Source organism: Peromyscus leucopus, chromosome 6 (genome assembly GCF_004664715.2).
Source record: "Peromyscus leucopus breed LL Stock chromosome 6, UCI_PerLeu_2.1, whole genome shotgun sequence".
In the NCBI taxonomy this organism is placed as follows: Eukaryota; Metazoa; Chordata; class Mammalia; order Rodentia; family Cricetidae; genus Peromyscus; species Peromyscus leucopus.
In genome coordinates this window covers 82,079,605-82,089,639 of record NC_051068.1, presented here as the reverse complement: position 1 = coordinate 82,089,639, position 10,035 = coordinate 82,079,605, and the positions used below count along the sequence as shown (strand labels likewise).

Sequence of the window (10,035 nt, the reverse complement as noted above, 5' to 3'; positions counted from 1 at the left end):
TGTTCTGCCCCCTATGAAGTCAAAAGCAAACACTGTCCCTTGGAAATGGGCTTCTGGTCCAAAGGGTCCAGCCACGGGTGTGGGCTGTGAGTAGGCTGTCCCAGGAAGCGCCATAAGATATGTCCTGTGGGGCTCTGGCCTATGCTCCCAAGCATCGCTCTTTATACGTCCCCTCTCCCGCGCCTCGTCCCCGTCCCCCTCCCTACCCCAGGTCTCCTGGGGAATTCGGTAGTCCAAGGCCCCTCAGTCCTGTGGTTTCTTTATAGGCGCCACACACGGCTCCATAGGGCTGATGGCACCACCTGGCGGTGTACCTGCTACAACTCACCCTGGGAAGCTCATCGCCCAGGAGCAGGAAAGAAGGAAGGACCGTTCTTGCGGCCCGGCCCAGCGCGGTGACGTCACCAGAGCGCGCCATTTCTCTCCGCCTCTTTCCCCACCCTCCTTGGGCCTGCCAGTACTTGACGTGGCGCCTCCGCCCTCTACCCTTACTTTGCGTGCGTGCTTGCGTGCGGCGGAGGTGGCTGCGCGGGCAGGTCGGAGCTGCGCGCTGCTTGCTGCTTGCTGCTTCTGGTTCTTCTGTGGTCGCGGTCCCTGCCCGGCAGTCTGGGACTGCGGAGCCGGCGAGGCGCGCGGGTCACAGCCCTTCGGAAGCCCAAGCAGCTCGGCGCGGGGCCTGGCGGGAAGGCGGGCGAGCGCGTGGCCGAGGGTGCCGCGCGGACGGGCGGGCGCCCGAGAGGGAAAGAGGCGGGGGCGGCGGGTTAGCCGCGGGCCGGGCCGGCCGGGGGATGTCGATGCCTGACGCGATGCCGCTGCCCGGTGTTGGGGAGGAGCTGAAACAGGCCAAGGAGATCGAGGACGCTGAGAAGTACTCCTTCATGGCCACAGTCACCAAGGCTCCCAAGAAGGTGCGGGGCTCTGGGTGGCGGCGGGGGCCCTCGCGGAAGGGGCGCGAGCAAGCCCCGGGCCCGGGCTCGGGTAGTTCGGGACTTGGGGCTAAGGTTTGGGGTGCTCAAGGACCACTGACACGGTGTAGGGGGTGGCCGGTGAGCGGCCATGGGCCTATCTCGGGCCGAAGAGGCCGCTCTGACCTCGCTTTTCTTTGTCCCTCGGCCGGAGTCCTCTTGGATCTTTCTGAAGCCCGACAGGGCCAGGCCTTACATTTGCGGCTGACTTCTTCTGGATGGAAGGCCTTGAGGAAGAGATTGGGAGGGGGTGAACGGCTCATCTGACCCCTGTGACCTCTCCAGGGGATAAGGGTGTGCAGGAAATCTCCCCTTAAGTGAGTGGGGAAATCAGCGCCCTTTCAAGGCATCTCTTGGGGAGCGTTGGCCGTTTAACCAACAACTGCGTGATAGCTTAGAGGCAAGAGGAAGGACTGTATGAACTGGCTTTTTTTATGCAGCTGAAGGCAACAAGAGATTGAGAGTCAAAATGATTTTCGCCTTCCAGGCTTCCAATTGCTTGGAAGTATGCGAGAAAGGGAAATTTAGGGGTTGGTGACAGTAGACACTGTCAGAGATGCAGGTTGATCCCAGTCATGCGAATAGATCATTTAGACATCCCTCCAGAAAGAAGCTTGGGTGGGTTGGAGAGGTGGGTGGTAAGAAATGATTGCTCATTCTTTACTGCACTTACTGAAGCAGAACAAGGTCGGCCTATTGTGCTGTGGGTTGAGCTCAAAAGACATCCTTCTATTGCTCTGGGAAAAGGTGATCTATGGAGGACTGAGTCTAGCTCTCTCAGTGGTGGGATTGAGATCCCCAGTGCTTTCTGTCAAACATTCCTTGACCTTCCACTTATCTGGCACTCAATTAACAGTAGACCAAAGAAACCTTTGCAAAGAGGTGACCTTTCCGAAGCCAGTGAAAACCAGGACAAATATTGCCCTCTTGTATAAAGTCATTTCAAAGCTGGCCCTGCCTACAGTATTTGTTGGGATTCAGGGCTGGTATAAATTCAGTAGAGCAAGGTTTGCGGGGGTAGTTAATCCCCGAGGTTCCTGCACCCTGAACTAGTTAAGCTGTTCTAAGTGCCTGAGAGGGCTTTTCCCCCTCCTCCAGGAAACTGATTAACAGACAGGTTTAAAAAAAGAGAAGTCACCACTTTTCAGCTTCAGCCCTGTTTTCTCACAAAATTGGGATCGTTACCAGTAGTGCCTTTAAAAGGTGGTGGAAGATCCCTGGATCCTAAGGGATCCGTTTGACCTCATTTTCATGCTCTCGTTCCTCTGACTGCTTTGTTGGAGAAGTGACCTTTTACAATCTGCACTGTTTGGATATGCAGTTAGAGTTCTTACAAGCAAAATGCTTAAGCATAGTACCTCAGATGAGTTCAGGGAAAGAGTAGGCAAACCCTGACAGCCCAGTCTCTGACTCTTCTCTCTGACCATAAGCCCATCTTCTTTTGTCTAGGTACTTGAGATTATTTTTATTGTTCCTTTCCTTTATTTCAGTGTAACTATATTTTTGCAAGCCAATACTGATAAGCCAAAATCTGTATTATACATTGTAAACTCCTCAGGGCAAGGACTTGTATTTACCATTATATCTATGGAACCTAGCTCTATACCTTGCATTAGTACTCAATTGTTAATTGCCAGTCTAGCTAACCAGTAACTGAAATGCTGAATGCCAGCAGCAGTAAAGATCCCTTTTCCTTTCTTTTTCCTATGAGGAATATCACAAATGAGTATTATTGTGAAGCCAAGTGCTAATGACTTCAGAGACTCCCATTAGCTAAAATAAGCAAGTCTGCCAGGAGTGTGGGAAGACCCTGTTGTAAGTTTCCATTTGCTAGGATATGTGTCTCCAGGTTATTAATCTTGTTCTTTGAACTTTATTGTATGACATTTGCGTTGTACTAGTATTAAAATGCATTACGATGACTAATTACCCTTCCCTTAATGATGATAAATGGCATTTATTTAGTTAATGGACCAGTTAAGGACTAGTCAAGGTCATGTAGTAAATTCTAGGTAATCTGGTTTTGGATTTTTTTTTTTTTTTATTCCCCCTGAGAATTTCAGCTGGACTTAACAACTTAGGTCACTTTTGTACCTCTTCTGTGTGATAATGTGACAAAGTATGGGAAAGGTTAGGGTGGAAGAGAGCTTGGCATGGTACTGAATTTGTGAGAAAAAGGCCTCTTTCAAATGGTGTAATCCTTCACCCATGAGGATTCCAGCTTGACTCTAAACCAAGTAACCCTTGGATCACTCCCATTCCTGAGGCCCCTCTGGAATTGAGGACATTCCTGGGGCCAAAGAAGATAGGGGACTTCAGTGCTTCTCAATAAGATCAGACCCTAGTGGACTTTCCTTGCCAGCTTTTATTTATTGTTTGCTTTGTTTGAGATACAGCTTATGCCCATCAAGTAAAAGCATATGTATCTTATTCTTCCACTATAATGATACCCAGTTTGTATCCTTGAGTGTCTACCCCAGTGCTATGGATATTACAGGACTTGTTGGTTTAAGACTTGAAATAGTTGGTGGTCAAGAAACCAAGTACAGTTAATTGTATTTCCTTAAGTGAATAACTTGTGTGCCTCAGTTTCTTCATTTGCCTAAAAAGTGCCTGTTTGGAATAGGTGAAGCTAGAGACATTTGGAAGTTAAGATAGCAACAGTAATTTTTTAAAGTATATTTTATTCCCTCTTTAAAATTTTTTTACTACATTAATTTATGGAGAGAGGACACCTGTGCCGCAGCATGTAGGGAGTCAGAGGATAATTTACAGGAGTCTGTTCTCTTCTTCTACCTTGTGGGTGCCGGGGATCAAACTCAAGTTGTCCGGCTTAGCAGCAGATGTCTTTACCTGCTGAGCATCTTCTTGGGCCTTTTCCTGCTTTTCAGTGAGCATTTGAGGTAGCCTGTAGGGAGTCATAAATATGATACAATAGGGAAGACAAAACTTCAGAAATGATGGGAAAAATTGTTAACCTTGAAGGCAAAGATAATTAATGTGATTGATTATCACAAGCAACTCCATATAAACATCCTAACATCCCTAAGAACATGTCCTTCAGTAGACATGAGAAATAATGGAAGACATTTTTCCCCCGACCCAGAATGACAAAGGCAGTTTTCATGGGACCACATTGATTGCTATGGTATAACTCACATGGTAAAACTTACTCACAACTTACAGTGTTTTCAGGTAGTATGGCCAGGAAAGCATGAAGTGAGAAAGGAGTCCTTGAGTTGTAAGAAGTGGTAGCAGTTATTCGAATTTAATAAATCTGCTACATTGTTGCAGAGACAGTAACTGTTTTCCGACCTTCAGAAATTGACTTTCTGCCAGGTTGTTGTTTTTCCATAGAATAAACCCAAATCTCCAATTTATTGATGAAATCTCCTTTGATGGATATGTTTCTCTAAATACCTCTCAGAATATTAATCATTCTCTGCATTTCTGCAATCTGAGGAAGAAGGACACAGGTTTCTGCTGAGTGGTGTATTAAACTACTTTTGTGCAGAGTTGTTGATCTGGGTAAAGTGTATGTAGTGCTAGTGCATCAGGAGCCATGAGAAAGAAGCACACCAGGCAGAGCCCAGTGAGTACTGCTTAGGAATAAACGTAAGAGGGAACGTCCAGGTGCTCCTTTTCTCTTTAGTTATCTCATGGTACAGTCTTCATGCTGTTTGTAGATTTTTATACCAGTGCCTCAAAGTCATCAAGAAGAAATTAGATGGGTTGCCATTTCTCAGCTTTATGGTTTGTTGGTTTGTTTTGTTTTGTTGTTTTGTGTTTTGAGATAGAGTTTCCCTTTGTAGTTCTGGCTATTATCTCTAGACCAGGCTGGCCTCGAACTCAGAGCTCTGCCTACCTCTGCCTCCAGAGTGCTGGGATTAAATCTCATCTTCATGTTGTTAAGTGTCTCTATTCTCTTTAAAGCAGCTGCTTTGTTAGTAGCAGTCTTTGAATAGGAGTCAGGGAAATAAGATTTTTTATTTTTATTTTTGAAGTCTTTAAGGGCTCGAACCCAGGACCTTAGATATGCTAAGCAAGTGCCCTGCCACAGAGCTATAGCCCAAAAGACTTTCCCCTCCCCCCAGTTTCTCCACAGGCGATGATTCTTCCTCTTACTTGGTTTGATTTCCTTAGATACACTCTAATTTCTAAATGAATTTGTTCTGACCTTTAGACATTTAACTTCTAATAGGTTCATTGTTTACATCTTTGGCTGGCAAAATTATAAATATGGTTGAGTGTACACTTATAATCCTAGCACTCAAAAGGCTAAGAGAGGATCATAAATTCAGAGCCAGTCTGCATGGACTGCAGAGAGGTCCTGTCTCTAAAAACAAAAGCATATAGAAAGTAAATGTGCTTTGGATCTGCCAGAAGGGTGTCACCTGGATCCAATATGTTACCCATTATATATTCTTGTCCAGTTATCTAAAAAAGGATGTTTGAACCATAATCACGGCAGGCATGTTAAACCCATCTGTGGTAGCTATGAATGCGGTACAACTTGTGATTCTCAAATATACACTTTGTGCAAGCACTGGCTAGCAAGGGTCTGGGAGGGGGTCTTTTTCTTTTATTTTCTTTTTTTAATTGTAATGATTTGGGGGTCTTTCCAAAGTAGAATCCTTGAATCACATGAAATAGAAAGACTTTTGAACTGTAATTTTGAGTTTTTCCACAGAAATGTGTGCCCTTCACTCCACAGCACCTACAGAACTAGGTGGAACACCCACACTTCTGTTGAGACTCAGACTGATTTGTTTCTACCTCTGATCAGTTTTTCTAAAGATAGAAGCTCAATACTTTAATCTCAGGATGCATGCAAGTTATTGGTACTGTCTAGTGGTATGTAGTTGGGACTCAATCATTTACTACCCAAAGCAGACACAAAGTTAAAAAGTGTAATAGACTACTAGTAATAGGTAGTATTTGGGGTTCTAGAGCAGAGATTAGGAAAAGAACGTTCACAAAACCATGTTTGTGGAACTCTCCAGGTACACTTCTGCCTTCTTGCCATGAAAAGTCTCAAACACCTGTTAATGTGACTATGTATGTAATTTGTGGAGCTTTCTGGGTTGAATGTGCTCCCTTCTGCACAAGCCCGTTTTCCTCTTTTAAAATGGACAGCTAAGCCGGGCGGTGGTGGCACACGCCTTTAATCCCAGCACTCGGGAGGCAGAGGCAGGCGGATCTCTGTGAGTTCGAGGCCAGCCTGGGCTACCAAGTGAGTTCCAGGAAAGGCGCAAAGCTACACAGAGAAACCCTGTCTCGAAAAACCAAAAAAAAAAAAAAAAAAAAAAAAAAATTAAAAAAAAAAAAATAAAATGGACAGCTAGTACTCACTTTTGGTACCCTGAGGTAGCTTCATGTATAGGAGGGGTGGAATGGCTTGCTGTTCTACTGTTGTCTCGGACCTGCCTCAGGCTTAATTCTTTACGATCTGAAGGATGATGGTGTAGTCAGTAAAGCATGCTCTGTTACCTGCTTTTCTCTCCTGTCCTGTACCTGCAAGGCTACGGTGGTGTAAGCATTGACATCCCAACAAGCCTGTAGTTCTTAAAGTGCCAAGGAGAATGCTCTCGTGCTAACCCACAGTGGTGCACTGTTGTTTGTGACCTAAATGTGAAATGGCAGAGTAAAGGCATTGAAGGACTGGAGGAGATCACAGTAACTTCCATTGACTTTGACCTGAATGAAGCTTTTCATACTAGATTTGGGGCAATGACAAGATTTATAAAGTTCTGGTTTTAATAATTGACTCTAACTCTTCTAGTACTTACTATTGCATTACAGTGTACCTTCAAGGCACAGGTTTCCATAGGCATTATGGGAATTACTTTATCCTTACTCCCACAACTGGCTTGACCTTAAGTCCAAGTTTTTGGGCTGTGACCTGTTTTTCTTATAGCCCTAGGAGCCCAAATGTAATATATATCCTTCCCCACCCCACCCCCCACCAGCCATACCTCATCTCCTTCCTTAACAAACCATAGGGAAAACTCATTTGGACTCACTTGTTAACGTTATCTTGAAGATGTAGAAGAGAAGTTTATTTTGTATTTTCAGAATGGACACCCTCACCTCTGTTTCTAAGTCTAGAAGAGGTAACATCATACAGAGTGTAGACAGCAGAGAATTGAAACCCGTCTGTCTCACTTTGGCCTGTCTGAGGAATTGCCTTTAGTAGTCGCTGCATTAGCAATTGTGCATAATTGTTGTTAATCTTGTGAGTTTTAATCTTTGAAGAATTTCATGAAATCGTCATTTCTGACCTTAGGAAAGTTCAGAGGACACAGAAACATGTGTTTGCTTCTAGAGGTTTTAATAGGCTGCCTGGAACTCAGTCCACTCCTTCATAGACCCTGATTCTAAAACCCTGCTTTATTTTAACTAGGCAGGCTTCTCCGCTTAGTTATCTCCTTTCTTTACAGATCTAGAATCTGCTTTTTTTTTTTTTTTTTGATTTTTTCGAGACAGGGTTTCTCTGTGTAGTTTTGTGCCGCCTTTCCTGGAACTCACTTGGTAGCCCAGGCTGGCCTCAATAGAATCTGCTTTTTAAAAAAGGTGTCTAATTTGTGCTTTGTCCTTGTGGTTTGGAATAAAGCTGAGGCTGGTGGTATTGTCACCCTCCTCTTTGGGAGGCTCCTTGCCTTCCCAAGGGACTCAGAGTATAACTCAGAGACCTTTACATACAGAAACCAACATTTCAGCAACTTTGGGTGAGTACCATCTCAACCCTACTACTCTTCATATGAAACTGTACTTTTCAAACTATTTTTAAGACTGAGCTGATGAAATCTGAATTTTACCATTTGATTTCTTTAGATAGAGCTTATTGAGATCAAGGACCATGTTTTACACATAATGTCTTATGTGTAGTGTTTGAATGTTTATTGAATCAAATACTGTGAAATGATTGAAAGTAAGTGGGACTCCTGTGGTGACTGACTTGCTTTCCCTTTCTTCTGGCCTGACCTTTTTTTTTTTCTCACTAACTTACACATCCCTTATGAATGGATAAGGCAGTAACTAGGGACAGCAGGGGAGAACTTAATGAGAATTTCCACTCATTTAGTAGAGCTCTTTCTAATGCCAGAAATGGAAGGTAAGGGAGGAGAAAGAGAATACATAGTACATGGCCTCCTCACTTACTGGCTTAATAGCATGGAATCATATCCTTAGATGTAATGAGGGATGCAATTTGAAATTCTCACCACTTTAAGTCTTTAGCACTGGAGGACCCTCTGCTCAAAGTTCAAACTGGTGTCCTGGATTTAAGGGACAAGGACTTTGGGAGGCCTAGGGAATTGCAAGTTTGAAGAATAATGAAGAGTTGAACAGTTGGATTTGGAATGTATGTTAGGCTCTGAAAGTATTAACAGCCTTGCTGGCAATGCTGAGCAAATTTCCCAGCTTTCTTCCTCTACAGTGCTGGCTGTCCGTTATGCTGAATCAAAGGTGAACTTGATACTTAAGGCCTGATGTGCACTTGTCTTTGAAACACACCTTTAGAATTACAGTCTTCTGGGAATGGAGCCAGTGCTGTCTTAATCATGAGCTCTGGTTCTGGTTGGCATTAAATTTTGTGATGTTTCTATAAAGTGTGTGACTTTGGCAAGATTTGGGGGAGAGGGAGACTTTCAAAATTCCTTGTTTTGGAAGATGAAATAAGTGCTTTGTAGAGATGGCAGATATGTGCGGTTGCTCTGGTAACAGATTCAGTTTCCTGTCGGTGTCCAGGTGGTTCCAGCTTCTAATTCAGTACTTGAGTTTTTAGTGCCAGCATCAGTACCGGACTTCTTAGCAAGCAAGACAGGAAGATGCCCAGTGTTGGCTTGTTATGAAGAGAGTGACCCAGCTGGCTTCTTGTACTGGTCTTGATGAACTGTGAATCTTAATTACACTGATCAATACAGTGGCCTTGGTAACAGCCTTGTAGCTGCTGTAGAATCTGTTTGCTTCAGGGTTGTAACAGAAAGAGGCTAAGTTGGTCGAGGACATTATGTTCCCACTGTAATAAGCTGTAGGCTAAGTCCAAGGAAAAACAAATCCTGGAGGGGCTGACCTCACTACACCCCTTCTCAAGTATTTCCCAGGAGGAAACATTACTCTGGAGGTGATTTCTGTTCTTATTTGCTTGCCAGTTAGGAGTAAATTGAGGTTGACAAAGAAGCCTTGGTTTTTAATGTTGTGGGGTAAAGGATACTTCCAGGTTATAAAGGATACGTGGAAAGCACCTGTGATGAGAAGGCCTCTGTCTGCCTGTTTGTAATAGAGAATGGATGATTGTGGAAATTAATCTCAGCCCTTGTTTTTTTCCTATTTGGAGAATATGGAACTCATAATTATGCACATTCCTTTCTGATTCCATAGAGAGGGGATTAGCTGAGTGCTGGGCATGATTGGAATGAGAGAGCAAATTGCCAGTTTTTACTAAATTTGAACTAAACCATATTTAGAAATAAATAAAAACAAAACAAAAACAGTCTCTGTCTTGTTTAGATAGACTGTCATGTTCTCCTAACCTCTTATGGATCCATCAGATGCATTGTTTGTACTGACAAGTATAGTTGTTATTAAAGTAGCTTCTCCAGCCTGGCAGTGGTGGTGTGGTGCATGCCTTTGATTCCAGCACTCGGGAGGCAGAGGCAGGTGAATCTCTGTGAGTTCGAGGCCAGCCTGGGCTACAGAGCGAGATCCAGGACAGCCAGGACTACACAAAAAAAAACCTTCTCAAAAACAAATAAATAAACAGAAACAAAAAATAACCTACTGCTGCTTTTCTCACATATCTGGAGTAGATCTGGAGCAGAACTCAAGGAACCTGTAGAGTCAACTTTGAGTAACCCCTGTCACCTGTCCTATAGAGTTTAGATTCCCATGAGACTATTTAGGTCATTGGAATCTACTCTAGGCTCCCTTAACCATTGGAGTTTAGAGCACTCGTAGAGCTGTGTACATACTCCAGGCAGAAAAACAAATACAGTAAACAGAACAATTTGAAGATAGGATATGTGTCAACCTGAAGCCTGTCTGTGGACCCAGGCTAAGCACCTGGAAT

The 10,035-nt window shown here is 44.1% G+C and overlaps 1 protein-coding gene across 1 annotated transcript in view; it reads left to right on the top strand.

The window, feature by feature from the left end:
* The first annotated feature begins 502 nt into the window (after window positions 1–502).
* Window positions 503–10,035, top strand: part of Ahcyl1 (adenosylhomocysteinase like 1) — a 35,912-nt gene continuing 26,379 nt past the window's right edge. The window contains exon 1 of the mRNA XM_028879419.2: window positions 503–908. Within this exon, the coding sequence (XP_028735252.1) occupies window positions 789–908 (120 nt within the window). The 5' untranslated portion in view covers window positions 503–788. The remainder of the gene's footprint in view (window positions 909–10,035) is intronic.